The sequence below is a fragment of the Pan paniscus genome, chromosome 2 (assembly GCF_029289425.2).
Source record: "Pan paniscus chromosome 2, NHGRI_mPanPan1-v2.0_pri, whole genome shotgun sequence".
Lineage (NCBI taxonomy): Eukaryota > Metazoa > Chordata > Mammalia > Primates > Hominidae > Pan > Pan paniscus.
Window position 1 is genome coordinate 15657154 of NC_085926.1, and position 15684 is coordinate 15672837.

Consider the following 15684-nt stretch of genomic DNA (forward strand, 5'->3'; position numbering starts at 1 on the left):
AGTAGCTGGGGGAGTGCTTCACTGCCCACACTTCTTTCAAGGGTTCTTCTAAAGGTGCCTGCTGCTGTTCCTGCTGCTGGCAGGCAGAACAACCCATTACATAGGCCAGGATGCCTTGGATGAGAGTGGGAGTGGGGAAAGAAGCTTGTTTCAGGTGTGTTTTCTAGTCAGAATATGACTAAAAACAGGCTCCTCTCCTCTGCATGGGGGTTATTTTTTGAGACGAAGTCTGGCTCTGTCACCCAGGCTAGCGTGCACTGGCATGTAGCGTGCACTGGCATGATCTCGGCTCACTGCAACCTCTGCCTCCTGGGTTCAAGCGATTCTCTTGCCTCAGCCTCCCAAGTAGCTAGGATTACAGGCACATGCCACCACACCTGGCTAATTTTTGTATTTTTAGTAGAGACAGGGTTTTGCCATGTTGGCGGGGCTGGTCTCGAACTCCTGACCTCAGGTGATCCACTCGCCTTGGCCTCCCAAAGTGCTAGGACCATAGGCATGGGCCACCATGCCCGGCCAGTTTTATCTCTTAACATGCCACTCTCTTTGCTTAGAAAGTTCCTCCCCCACTTTCTCCTTATCCTTTGGATTTTGGCTTAGCAGTCGCATTTTTTGGGATGCCTTCTCTGATCCTGCAAGAAAGGATTTGAAGACCCTCTTAAGTACTCTCATAGCATTCTATGCTTATTCCAATTAAACTATTTTAAGTGCATCGTTAATAGCCTGTTTGCACTCTTATCTCCATTCAGGGGAGTAGACTATGTCTTATTTTACACTGTATCATCAGAAGTTAGTACAGTGCTTGGCATAATCACTCATGCAGCAAATATTCACTGAGCCTCCACTTGCTCAGGCACTATTTAGAACACTAAGAATATATCAGTGAATGCAACTGACAAAGATTTCACTGTTCTTTGGAGCTTACATTCACTTTAGTGGAGAAGACACAAAATCAACATAACAAAAAAGTACATTATATACAATATGTTAAAAGCTTTATGTAAAAAAAGAGGAAAGAGTGGAGCAGGTTAACAAGGACTGAGAATGCTATGGTAGGGGTATCTAGCAAGTTGTAGTAAAGAGTAGTTAGAATATGCTTCATTGAGAAGATGAAACTGGAGCTAAGATTTGAAACAGGTGACGAATTTAGTCATGGGATGTTTGGGGACAGAGTGTTCAGGCAGAGTAAACAGCCAGAATGAAGATCACAATGCATGTATAACCCTGCTATGGAGGGGCTGGCATGGCAGAATGAAGTAGAGAAAGGAGAAGAGTAGGAAATAATATCAGAAAGGTAACAAGGTGGAGGACACATCATGTAGGGCCTAGTAAGGTCATTTTAAGAACTATGAGTGGGGCCAGGTGGAGCACTCTGGGAGGCTGAGGTGGGGGGATTGCTTGAGGCCAGGAGTTCAAGACCGGCCTGGACAATATAGTGAGAGTCTGTCAGCATAAAAAATAAATTAGCTAGGCCTGGTGATGCATACTTATAGTGCTAGCTACTTGGGAGGCTGAGGTGAGAGGTTCTCTTGAGCCCAGGAGTTCAAGGTTACAATCAGCTATGATCTCACCACTGTACTCTAGTCTGGGCAACAGAGTGAGACCCTGCCTCTTAAAAAAAAAAAAAAAAAAAAAAAGAAGAACCGAAATTCAAGAGTAACATGTTCTCATATACTTTAAAAGGATCCAGGTCAGTCTGGTAGCAGTAAAGAAAAAAGTGGGCATATTTTAGATCTACTTTAGAGGTGGAGTCAATAGTATATGCTGATGGACTATACATTGAGTATGAGTGAGAGGAATCAAGGATGACTCTAGGGGTTTTGCCCTGAGCCACTGTAAGAATGAGAATTGTCTTCAATGGAGAGCATGATGCTGTGGGGAGAGTAGGTCTGGCAAGGGGAGTGGGAAAGGATCAACAGTTCAGTTCTGCACATTCTAGGTTTAAGCTGTTTATCAGACATCCACATGGATGTGTCAATTAGGCACGTGGATATATAGAGACTGTGAGAAGTCTGGGCTGGAGATATAAATCTGGGAATCCTCAGCATTATAGGTAGTATTTAAAACCAAAGGAACTGATGAGAGCACTAGGGAGTCAATGTAGATAGAGAAAGCAAAAAGAACGAAGAATTGAGTCCTAGAAGAAGAGGGAGAAATTTTGTAAAAGAAATTAAGAAGGAATAACTAGTAATGTAGAAGGAAAACCAAGGAAGAGTGGGGTTCAAAAAGCAGAGTAAAATAATTTATCAAAGGAAACGATCAGTTGTGCCAAAAGCTGATCTATCAAGTAAAATGAGAGCTAAGTAGTAGTTAACAGTAGAAGTCATTGGTGGTTTTGATGGGAACAGTTTTGCTATGTGTAGGGGTGAAGGGGAGAAGGCCTGACTATACGGAAATTAAGAGAGAATGGAAGAATGAGGCTGGACGCTGTGGCTCACACCTGTAATCCCAGCAATTTGGGAGGCCAAGGCAGGCAGATCACCTGAGGTCAGGGGTTTGAGACCAGCCTGGCCAACATGGTGAAACTCCGTCTCTACTAAAAATACAAAATTTAGCCAGGCGTAGTGGCAGGTGTCTGTAATCCCAGCTACCTGGGCAGGCTGAGGCATGAGAATCGCTTGAACCCAGGAGGCGGAGGTTGCAGTAAGCCAAGATCATGCCACTGCACTCCAGCTTGGGCAACAGAGCTAGACTCCGTCTCAAAAACAAACAACAACAACAACAACAACAACAAAAGAATGGAAGAATGAGAGGAATAACTGCGGACAGCAAGAGAGTAGTTTTGCTGCAAAAGGGAACAGAGAAATATGGCAGTAGCTGGCAGGAGTAGTGAGATTTATAAATTATTTTTTAAGGATGAGGGAACTAATGTTTATATACTGAGAGGAATAATACAGGAAGAGAGCGAAAAATGTTACTCCAGGACACAAAAGAGAACTGTCAAACTGACATTATGAAGTAGGCAAAAGGGGACAGGATCTAGTGCATGAGTAGAAACACTGGCTTTAAATAAGAATATTAGTACTTAACTAGGATCTTGATACATATTTGCTGAAAGAACAAAATCTTTGGCTACTAAAACAACAGAAAGTGGCAAGTATAAACAGTAAATACTAACTTTGCTGTAACAGATGATATAGGAATTCGGAAGTACATCTGTTAGATAACTTTTCCTATTTCTTTTGCCCTTATTCCTTTGCCACAAACTACTCTTCAATATTAACTTTAGCTCTCCTCTTTGACCAATAAAAAATATCCAAGTTTATTTCTCTTCAAATATGGATCAAAAGATAAAAGCTCTAGGTTAAGGGAAGAGAATGTAGAACCAACTTACCATTTTCATCTACTGCAAGCACACTTGCTCCTTTTCCCAAAAGTTCCTGAACCACCATTGTTAGCCCATTTCGGGCAGCAACATGCAGAGGTCTAGGGGAAAAAACATGATACATGTACACATATGTGCATGTGCATGCACATACACATACACACCTGGCTGTCAAAGAGCATTTTTGTCAACTTGTGAAGACCAAGAGGTACAAACTCGAGGAACCTAGTCCTAACAACAAAGATGGGGGCAGGGAGAGCAGAACCTCTGTGCAGTGCACTGTCACACCTTGTCAACGTGTAGCTCGGCATCAAGCTCAGCCATAGGTCCCATCGACAGGTCCCTACCTTCACCCAATCCTTTTGTTACTTTTCTTTTCAATGTTTAAAAAAATTTTACCATTGAAATTGCATTCCTCCGTTGTTAAGGAATGAGGCTGGTAAAGATACAGACTATACTTTAAAAACTGTAAACTGCAGTAGCATAAATTCTAATAGGCTTTGAAAACAGCTTACAAGCATCATGACTAATTTTTGGACCTTCAAGGGATCTGACTAATCCCAGAACGGGCAACAATATTCTAAGATTTTTATCTTTACTAAACCTCAAAATGGAATAGCAAGGGACAATGAGAGACACTGATGTAAGATCTCTGTCAGTCTATCTGGAGGTTGGCTGCTCACATTATTAAAAATTTTGATTCTTTAAGAAACCTTATTGGCTTACAGACACACATAAAGCTTCTTACCTCATTTATTGTTAGTTTCAAGTAACATATTATTACAGTTGATTTCCACAGAATACACAAAATAGTACTACTTCAGAAAATTAGGTAGGTGGATTAAGGAAAAAAATACATTATTGTCAATGTTATAATAAAATTTCAGTTCAAAAGCATTTTAAATAATATGGCTTTTAGTTGTGATCATTTTAGAAATGAGTTTTGACAGTTGTAAAACTATTAAAATTGCTTCTATGACTAATGAAACCTATTCCAATAGTCACATGTTTAAAAAATCCATTTATCATTTTTATAATTATAGGTCACAAAGTTTATACTAGATACTGACAGTACTCACGTTTGCAAGGCTGCGTTGGTTGCATTGATGAGGTTTCTATCTGTTATCTTTTCCAGTATTAACAAGGCACTAGTTTCATGACCCTATAATTGTGGCAGATAAGTTATAAAAACTTGAGCACCATTAAAGATACATTTATACACCCAACAATCTGCAATCCTAGTCCATATAATATGTACAACACCATACATATACCATGAATTTTCCTGGCTAATATCTTAATATTTGCCCAAACACATCTTGGGAGTGAGGGTAGGAGAAGAGGACAAAATTAAGATTAAGGAAAGAGGATAATTATGCTTAGACTTGTGTTCCAAAACTTATTTGGCTTACTGGAGACTTTGATACGCCATGGTGCCTTATAAGTCAATTTTGTTCAAGAAATCTAATACCAGTGTGATCATTAGAGAGGTTTGGTCCTGAGTTGTTCATTTTAGTGAAGTCAAAAAACTTTTAATGTCACTGTTAATATTAACAATGGAAACATATTCTTAAAATGTATACATACCTTGCTACAAGCCAAATGGAGGGCAGTATTTTTACTGTTATCTTGTAAAGTCAGTTCTGCACTAGCACTGCTAACCAGCATCTCTGGGAGGAAAAAGTGCATCAATTCTTATGTTTATGAACATGTTTCTTAGATTACCAATAACTCACTGTAGAGAAATGAAGATACAAAGCAAAAAAGTCCCTCTCACAAAAACTTAAGTACAAGAAAAATATTGTAATATATAACATATATATCTTCATATAATTGTATGAGACAATTATATTGTTGTATAAGTCACACACTCTAACAATGGCAATTAACATTTATTTTGTGACTGTGCACTAAATTTTAAATACTGTTTTATATGCTCTGGATTTAAAGTAATTTATTTAACCCTCACAACAACACACCAAGTAGATACTGTTATTTTTCTCATTTTATAAATGAGAAAACTGAGGCATAAGGTCATTTAGCTGAAAGATCTAGGACTCACATTCAGGCAATCCAACTCCACAGCCAGTGTTCTTAACCACTATGTTATAAGGCCATGGTAAAGTAGACTCCTCAATAGTCAGGACAAACTAAAACATTGTATCCCTAAATGAAAATGTGGATTGCAAACAGGTAAAAGGTTTTAAGTCTTAGGAGTGGTAAGATAACTAGTTGAAGTCAGAAGTCTTGGGATCTAAGTTATACATAAGTGATACACATACTTAGGAAAATACAATTTTAAAGAAGTTTCTTTACCAACTGTATTTGTTTGTCCATTTTCTGCAGCCATCATAAGAGGTGTTTTCCCTGTAGAGTCCACAGAATTGACTTGAGCATTGTGGCTGAGCAGCAGCTGTAAACACTCTACATGGTCTGTGAAGGCGGCTGCATGGAGAGGAGTTCTGTGATAAAGAAAAATTGAAATATATGACTAAATTTGAATGTTATATATGCTGGAAAAATATTCTTTAATTTGTGACATGCTGTTTTTAAGGGTTTACATATTAGGCTACAAAAGCACTGCCTGTACACAAACAAATAGGCTCAATGGAGCTTACTAATTTCTCTCATAGAAATTTGTACTTTCAATAATACAGAAGGCCTTAATTAAACTAGAACTAGTATGAAGTAAAGATTAATTACAAAATTGCTAAAATAACATTACATCATTAAAGGAAATTTTGAAAGAAATAAATCCTGATCTGAATACCACCACTTATTACAACTGCTGGACTTTTTTCCAGGCTTTATTCCCATTTAGAAAACTGTTAACTTTGTTAACAATAATCTTTGGGAAACAAATTCGAAAGAAAGGGAAAAATATTTACATTTTAAAATAGTTTAAAGGAGGAAAACCTCCTAAAATCTATAAATAGAAAAACCTTTTATAATGTAAAAATAATTGAGATCTTATAACAATTTATACACGCAAATATAAAAATCAACTTTTAATAATGGGTTTTCTGTAAATTCTCTCACACCAGCCAGTAGTTAAAATTTATTTCTTATTGAAAATAAAACTTTTTTGGGGGGTAGGGCCCAGACGGGATCTCACTCTGTCACCCAGGCTGGAATGCAGTGGTGCAATCATAGCTCACTGTTGCCTCAAACTCCTGGGCTCAAGTGATCCTCCTGCCTCAGCCTCCTGAATAGCTGGGATCACAGGCATGCATCATCATGCATTTTTTTTTTTGGTAGAGATGCAGGTCTTGCTATGTTGACCAGGCTGGTCTTAAACTCCTGGCTTCAAGTTATCCTCCCACTTCGGCCTCCCAGATTGTTAGGATTATAGGCATGAGCCACTGTGCCTGGCTAAAACTATTTAATACATAGTTGAATTCCTACCTTCCTTTTGAATCTGTGGCGTTCACAATGCTGGCACCTAATGTATCAATTAACATCTCAGCAGCACCTTCGTTGTCATTTATCCTGTGTAAGGTAACAAGGTGATCATTCTCACAGCAATGGTGTATTTCTTAAAACACTCAAACCAAATCTGATTCATTCTGGCTTTACTTACACGGCACAATGCAATGGACTAAAAGCATTTCCTTCCGTTTTCTGGAAAACTTCCTGTTCTAAAAGCAGTTCTACACATGTCTCGTGACCTAAATAGGTGTAAAGAACCAGGTATTAAAATTCAAAGGAGATACTGGCAAAAATCACAGGTACATGTAAGTGTTTAAAGGAAAAATGTAAAAGTCTCTCCCTCATCCCATCTCCCAGATCCCCTCTCTGGAATATAACCACTGGTAGCTGTTAAGCCACCAGTAGTTCCAGAAAATTTCTAGGCATATGCAACTGCACACACAAAATACATACAGTTGGCTCTCTGTATCCGTGGGTTCTGCATCCATCAATTCAACCAACCCCAAATTAAAAATATTTGGGGGAAAAAAAAAACAGAGCAGACTTTTTTTCTTGTCATATACCCTAAATACAGCATACCAATTATTTACATAACATTTACATTACATTGGTTATTATAAGTAATCCAGAGATGATTTAAAGTATAGCAGAGAATGTGCATAGGTTATATGCAAATACTATCCCATTTTCTATAAGGGACTTGAGCGCCTGTTGGTTTTGGTATTCACAAGGGGTCCTGGAAACCAATCCTCAACAGCAAACGAGAAATGACTGTGCTATTTTTTTTTTTTTTTCTTAATGGCAATGGGATGTTTAATTCCGCAACTTGCCTTTTACTTAATATTAACTACACATATCCTTCCATAATAGCATATATGAAATATTATTGTTATTATTTTAGATGGAGTCTCACTCTGTTGCCCAGCCTGGAGTGCAGTGGCGCGATCTTGGCTCACTGCAACCTCTGCCTCCTGGGTTCAAGTGATTCTCCTGTCTCAGCCTCCCAAGTAGCTGGACTACAGGCGCCCACCACCATGCCCAGCTAACTTTTTTCGTATTTTTAGTAGACACGGGGTTTCACCATGTTGGTCAGGCTGATCTCAAACTCCTGATCTCAGGTGATCCACCTGCCTCAGTCTCCCAAAGTGCCGGGATTACAGGTGTGAGCCACCATGCCTGGCTAAAATCTTATTCTTTAATGTTCTGAAGAGCTTCACAGTATCAAAGTATATCATAAATTATTTAATCTAATTATGGATTTTAAAGTGATTGCTAGTTTAAAAAAATTCTTCATGATATTATCAACAATGCTGTAATGAAACATTCTGGTATTTTTTATTTTATTAAAACAATTTTTTGAGACAGGGTCTTGCTCTGTTGCCCAAGTTGAAGTGCAGTGGCATGATCATGACTCTCTGCAGCCTCAACCTCCTGGGCTCAAGTGATCCTCCCAACTCAGCCTCCTGAGTTGCTAAGACAACAGGTGCAAGGCTACCACACCTGGCTAATTTTTTGATATTTTGTAGAGATGAAGTTTTGCCATGTTGCTCAGGCTGGTCTTGAATCCCAGAGCTCAAGTGATCTGCCTGCCTCAGCCTCCTAAAATGCTGGGATTACAGGCGTAAGCCACCATGGCCAACATTTTGTTTTTATTTTAGGAAGTATTTTTGTAAGACAATTTCCTACCAAAGTGACATTGCTGTGGTAAAAGAGAAGTATCCAGCCTTGGTATTCTTGGGGGATTGGGTCCAGGACTCCCCACTGACAGCAAAACTCCATAGTCCCTTATACAGGTCCCTTGTACAAAATGGTTTATTTGTGTATAACCTATGCACATCTTCTCATATACTTTAAGTCATCTCTAGATTACTTACAACTTAATTCAATGTAAATGCTATATAAATAGTTGTTGTATTGTTTAGGGAATAATGACAAAAAAAAAAAGTCTGTACATGTTCAGCCTAACTATATTTCTGATCGACATTCAGTTGAATTCACCGATGGGGGACCCATGGATATGGAGGGCTGACTGTATTGACTGTTGATCAATATCTGGTCCATAGTTTTTAACAGTAACTTCAAAAACAGAAAAATCCAAATTTCAAATTTTCTCCCCTAATTCCAGAGCCAGGGTTTTAATTTAATACCCTAATTACTACAAATAAAATGTTGCTTATTTTATTTCATTAGTCATTTGGGATCTACTTTAGGAATAAGATTCTTACATGGCCTCTTTATACATTTTCATGGTTTAATATTTGCCTACCAAAGTGATGTTATATTTTCTTTTCTTTTTAAATTACTCAAACTTAATCAGCTTAAACTTTACCCTATAATTGTGGAAAAGTAATTTTTAGAAAAACCTGTAATTGTGTTCCATCTTTTGTCAGTTCTTTTCTCTAATCTAGTAGTTTTCAAGTGGATTTTGCCCATCAGCAGATATTGTGTGTGGCAATGCCTACAGACATTTTTGTTTATCACAACTGAAGGTGGGGCAGTGCAACTGGCATCTAGTGGGTAGAAACCAATGATGCTGCTAAACATCTTGCAATGCACTGGAGAGTCCCTTGCAACAATCATCTGGCCCAAAACGTCATAGTGCTGAGGTTGAGAAACTCCTTTAATGCCATCGTTCTGAATGTTAACTCATTACTAAGATACAGCAATGGAAAGTTGTCCATTGTTGACTTAAGAGCCCCCCATTCTCCAGGTATATGGGTTCTTAAGGCGTGGCCTAGGGAACCCTGGGGTGACGCAAAAAAAATATGAATAAAAACACAGATGAGAACCCAACTATTCTCTTAAATTAGCTATAAAGAGATGTACTACTCTTCTCACTAAAAAGAAAATACTTTTGGAAAATAGTTTTCATAAAAAAAGATTATTTATGTTAACATGTAATAGACATTATTTTTAAATAAATCAGTAAGTATTTAAAAATTTCTCAATTACAATTTCTAATACAGTCAGTATCAATCCATAGTTCCTGAGACCAAAGGGTTTGAGAACCACTCACCATCTGAGTACAGACTGAGAAAAGGGAACAGTGGGGCCCCTTTGTGACCTCCAGAAATCATTACTGGGTGATATCAAGCAGATAATCTCATAACTTTCTATCATCATTTATGAAAGATAGATAGGATGGTAAACTGGGTCCTCCTGAGTTTCAGAGGCTAGTCTGAGGATGTTTAGAGCTTCATAAAAATGAACACATTTTTTAAAGGAATAATAAGTATTCTTAAGTTCTGTGATTGAATGACTACATAAACTGAAATTGTGAACTTTTAGTATCTACAGCCAGTGTTTTTCTAAAACTTGGCCATCATTTCATTTTAATTTTAAGAGGTTGTTTTCTGTTCTGTTGGCATGCTTCCACTTTTCTTTCCAGCTGTACAATAATTACTAGTTAAAGTAAAAACCATTTTACATATTCTACTTTCAGAATGCCAAATTATAAAATGGGCTTTTGGCTATAAATATGGTATTAATTTTAGGCTGTCTATATAGTCGCTTATTGCATATAGCCAACACACATTAAATTCCTTCCAGCTCAAATTCAGCATCACCACAATTTTGCTACAGGCTGAAAATCAGACACATTTGTTATGATCTTTAAATGGCAACCAGGCATGCAGTTCTTGCAAAGTTCTGTCTCTTGCACAAAACGTGCTTAGAGTCTAAATTTAGCAGTGATAGAGTAGGAACTCACTTTAGGGAAAATGTTCTACATATAGATCTGATAAGAAACACTGTAATAGAAAGCAACTCTCCAAAGGACAGTTACAGCAGTACATTTACAACTAAATGCTCTTCCTGAGGAAAAATATCTCACTGTGTGATTTTTCCAATGGTTAATCTTCAGGGATATATTTTTTAAAAAACCAAGCAGTTAGTCTTTGCTTCTGAACAGTTTTATCTCACTGACTTTTTTACAGAAACACAACTCACAATTGTAGATATTTTCCCACTATATTAGATATTTTGGGTTTTCCTTATACTTGTAAAATGTCAAGTCACATTACAGAAACAAATCAAACATCAATGGCAAAATACAGTATCTTCTTTGTACTAGTATGAGTACTAGACTCTGGCCACTTCACTACACTCATTTCTACTTGCCTTAGCGAGTAGAAATGGGAAAAAGAGAAGTTAAACCCCAAAGGTTTTATAGTTTTCAAAACTGTTTTGGTTAAGGATTTAAGGTAGTAAAAAACAAAGAGACTAAACTAGCTTTTTCAATGAGCAACAGATTTGACTATTCAAGTTTTTATGGTGCTATCAGTACTCAGCTGAAGGATAACCAACAGTATAACAGGACAAACCTCAAGAGCCCAAAATGTTCTAACGGCAAGAGAATGCAACTCCCAACTTTGGCATAAGGACTAATATGAAAATCAAAATATTGTATCTCAGAAATACTTGTGGAAACATTTAATGAAGTTATAATTTTACAAGATTCAGCTTTTTCCTCTTTTGCTTTAACTTGATAACTTTGTCAGAACAGCTCCCAGTGAAAGAACTATGAAACAGCATATTATAGAAAGACAGCAAATCTCAACTTCCTGGTAAGGCAGTCTGATTTTACAACAGATATTATACTTATTTATTTTTAGCAAATGGGTATTTATATAAAGAGACAATTTATATTTTCTCTGCATTTTGAGGGAAGGTTATTAGATTGTGAACTACAGCTTTGTAGATCTGCTGTCATAATTAACATTAATCTTGAAGCTACACTGAAATTGAAAACAAATTTTAAAAACCTCTAATTTCTCTGCTAAAGCCTGAAGCTTGAACTTTGACAACACTGATGCTTGCACTGTATATAATGTACTTGAGTTTTCTAAGATGATCAAATCTAAAAATATCTCAACATGCTTCATTACATAAATTATTTTAATTAGTGGCATTTCATAAGCCAAACTGCATTTTTAACATCTATACCTTCAAAGTAGCTTTATGCTTCCCTACGTGACCTTTTGTGAGTCTACCTATAAAAGCGATGACTGTGACTGTGAGCCTGTAGGAGGCCAAAGAAAATCTCTTTTAACCATGTAGCAGAGTTAACCCATCAAAGTTTCTAATTCTAAGACCTGCTAGGGATTTATTCCTTTAAAACATTGAACATGGATATTACTGGTAATATAAGAATGTTATCTTGCAATGTGCTCAGAAAACACACATAGATTTCAGTTTAGAATGTGATACATCTCACTGTTTCTCCTACTTTTGGTTATTTTTCCCCTAATATGATTGTATTTAGAAAGTAAAAGAACATGGCTGGGTGCAATGGCTCATGCCTGTAATCCTAGCACTTGGGGAGTCTGATGTGGGAGGATTGCTTAAGCCCAGTTGTTCAAGACCAGCCTGGGCAACATAGTGGGACTCTTAAAAAAAAAAAAAAAAGTAAAAGAACACAATCAAAATACAAGCACACTATATAAAAGCAATGGAAACATTCTAAAAACCTCCTAAAAATGCAAAATATTTGTTGAAATAAGGATCTAAGAAAAACTTCAGGCTACATAGTGGCTCATGCCTGTAATCCCAACACTTTGGGAGGCTGAGGTGGGAGGATCACTTGACGCCAGGAGTTCAAGACCAGCCTGGGCAACATAGCAAGATCTTACCAAAACTAAAAAAGAAAAGAAAAGAAAAACCTCAAAAATACTTCATGGCTTATCTCAGAACACCTTTGACAACTAGTGTCTTGGCTTTAGCATGACAAAGGACAGGAGTGAGCCTACGTACTAAGTATTATTAGTACGTGAGCCTATACAGTAGATTATTCCCAAGGTTTTTGCTAATTTTAAACTTAAAATTTGCCTTATAAATATGTCATTCTTTTATCTCTGTTCACTACACAATGATATGCATTTGTGTTTGTATACTTAACCATTGTAGCAAGCCCAGTGAAGTGCCGTATATCCATGATTGTCTGCTGTGGCTGGATTTGCATCCATAGATGCTGCTGACTGCAAAAGGGCTCCGAGAACACCAATGTGTCCACAGGCAGCAGACAGGTGTATAGGCGTCCGGCCCCTGCTATCCCGAAGTAAGCACTTAGCACCATGTTGAAGTAATGCATCTACACATTCTTCATGGCCTGTAACTGCCTGAAAGAAAATAATTTAAAGGTAGTCAAACATATTATGCTAAACATTACATGCCAATTTCAGCTAATTAAAAACTTTAAAGACCATACTCTCCATATCCTTCCATCAATTAAAGCCATTTATCATTTTATGAGTAATTCTGTATTTTTATTGGAAGTGGTTTAAAAATTCAGTTAAAGCAACAACCCTTCTAAAATGCAAACAGTATGAAAACACGAAGAGAGAAACTTGGTATTCAATGAAAATAATGATATTTCAAAGGTGAAAAAAGATTAAAGTATATAAGAAAATAAGTGAGATAATGGAAAAAGTCAAATTGACATTAATTCTACTCAAAGTTTTAGAGTTTTAAAATTTTGTTCTAACATTGTTCTCTAGATTAAGTTGTACTCTGTAATTGTTCAAAATTAGCATTTAAAAACTAAGATACTGAAAGAAATGGTAAAGACTATTTGACGAACATTTAATGAAGAAAAAATAAACATAACCTAGTTCAGTTCTAGGTAATATGAGGTCATAAAAGCTTTTTGAAAGGAAAGAGCATATTTCTGCTTACCCCTCTATGCAACGCTGTCCTTCCCCACTTATCTTTGGCATCTACATTTGCTCCTTTGTTCAGCAATGAGTAAACACAGTCTGTGTGCCCGTTGAGAACAGATAGCATCAGAGGCGTCCTGAGCAACAACAGGAATAGGTTCAGTGCTGTCACTTAAGACTGTACTCTGGTTTTCGAAATATGCCCTTCTGTGATGCAACAATTATTTATCGAAACTTACTGTCCATTTCCATCTTGAATATCCACTGCATTCTGTGGTTCTGCATTTCCTATTAATAGCCGTAAGCATTCTGAATGACCATTTGTTGCTGTAAAGTGAAATTTAAACATTTCAGTAATTACATATAATGATAAAATAGAAAATGTCCATCTTAAAGCACATCTTCTAGAATTTACTTTTGGGATAGTTTCACTGACTTTAATATGCAAGAATGAAAACTATAGGTACAAAGAAGGTTTCTACGGCCTTTGACTGTTAAAGCTGGAATAAATGTGAATTCCTCACAGTAAAACATGACAGGCAGACCGCCTACCCAGCACCCATCCCCTATCATCTGCCTCTAAAAGAATGCTCATTTTATTTAGCTCTCTGGCAATGTGGTCAGGAAGAGTGCCTTGACTCCAGCAAAGGGATGATACCATGATTAGACCAAGTCAATCACAAGAACCCCATTCTCCTCTGACAGTGATCAGTTTTAAGGTGAGCAGCACAGGAACCAGGTCTGACTATTGAGATGCCGATAAGTCTAGAGGCTGCTGGGAAATACTTTTATCTTTAATAATGAAAAGCCCCCATTCCTTCCTGATTTTAGATGCAATCCTTAAAAGCAGCAGCAATAATCCTGCAACATGAATGCAAATGTAAGAGAATAACAGAGTTTAATCCAGAGCTCTGACACCGTTGTAGAATCAACCAACCCTGGAGCTGCATCTGCCTGATATTGCTTTTTTTTTTTTTTGAGACAGAATCTCGCTCTGTCGCCCAGGCTGGAGTGTAGTGGTGTGATCTTGGCTCACTGCAACTTCCGCCTCCTGGGTTCAAGCAATTCTCTGCCTCAGCCTCCCAAGTAGCTGGGATTACAGGCGCCTGCCACCACACCCGGCGATTTTTTTTGTATTTTTAGGAGAGATGAGGTTTCACCATCTAGGCATGGCTGGTCTTGAACTCCTGACCTCACGATCCACCCGCCTCAGCCTCCCAAAGTGCTGGGATTACAGGCGTGAGCCACCGTGCCCAGCCTGCCTTTGGACATTGTATGTGAGACACTAAACCCCTTAAGCTATTTTCAGTAGGGTACTCTGTTATTTATGGCTGAAATAATTTCAAATGATATATATATATATATATACATACAGTACAAGAAAAATGATCCATCTAAAGAATGCATGTGTTAAGTCCAAATGCATAAAATGGGCAAGGGTACAAGTAGAAGTAGTCCAAAGAAAAGAGCTTTTGAAGTAAGTTAAATCCTCTGCAAAATTCAGGTCCTGTTCATATATACAAAGTCTGAAGTTTAAAGAAATACATTAGAAAAAAATGTATCTTGCATATGATACAGAAAAGAACATCTATCACTATTTCTTCTAATTAAAAGATGACAAAACTAGCAAAAGCAAGCTAGGTGCTGAATATTCCACAGTATGTTCCCACAGTTATATTAAATACTAATAGTTATTAAACTTGTGGCTTAAATCACCTCTCCTACCCTAGTCCAATCTGTATGCTGCACTCTGCCAGCAGCTCTCACAGCTTAGCAACAAAAAACAGGGTCGTAACACTTGGGGATGTTCAAGAAGAACTTGTTTGGCCCATCATTTTTCAAATCAGTTCATTTACCCTCAGTTCACAGTCGCTACTGATGAATGTTTGTGTCATCTAAGTTCAATACCCAAACAGCAAGCACAGCATCTCTGTGGGAAATGACTGGTAAACCTCCAGGAAAAAAAACCCTCAGTGTTCTTTTCATGGCTTATAGATGCTCTCTATAGACCTCCAAATTTGAAAGCCATCTATAGATACAAGGCTTGCATTTCTTGAATAGATAGGCACTAAGAGTAACCTGTGGTTCTTTTTGTGGGTAGGATTTATGCTGAACATATATGGCATTGGCTAACTACTTCTAAGGGACTGGCTAATGTCTCAGTTCAATATTTACCTATTGAGAGTGCAACCCCTCCATGCAAGCTTTAAATTAGTTCTGCATATGATCTGCAATTATAATTTTTCTAGCTATAGATTAATATTTTTAAAATGTACT

At 37.5% G+C, this 15684-nt stretch overlaps 2 protein-coding genes across 17 annotated transcripts in view; one reads left to right on the forward strand and one right to left on the reverse strand.

The window, feature by feature from the left end:
• The window catches only part of BTD (biotinidase), a 133567-nt gene that overhangs the window by 70879 nt on the left and 47004 nt on the right, over positions 1-15684 (forward strand). The window lies entirely within an intron of this gene.
• The window catches only part of ANKRD28 (ankyrin repeat domain 28), a 194099-nt gene that overhangs the window by 5338 nt on the left and 173077 nt on the right, over positions 1-15684 (reverse strand). For 15 of the 16 annotated variants that reach the window (XR_010111399.1, XR_008624705.3, XR_008955355.2 and 12 more), the window contains 9 exons: positions 13647-13734; positions 13427-13544; positions 12651-12870; positions 6906-6993; positions 6731-6814; positions 5642-5787; positions 4913-4995; positions 4405-4487; positions 3335-3426 (listed from right to left, as the gene is read on the reverse strand). Coding sequence is in view for 13 of the 16 variants with exons in the window: in XM_063602197.1 (XP_063458267.1) it covers positions 3335-3426; positions 4405-4487; positions 4913-4995; positions 5642-5787; positions 6731-6814; positions 6906-6993; positions 12651-12870; positions 13427-13544; positions 13647-13734 (1002 nt within the window). In the remaining 3 variants the exon portion in view is untranslated. Of the gene's footprint in view, positions 1-3334; positions 3427-4404; positions 4488-4912; positions 5061-5641; positions 5788-6730; positions 6815-6905; positions 6994-12650; positions 12871-13426; positions 13545-13646; positions 13735-15684 lie in introns of those variants that run through there. The other variant, XM_063602198.1, reaches the window with a different exon arrangement.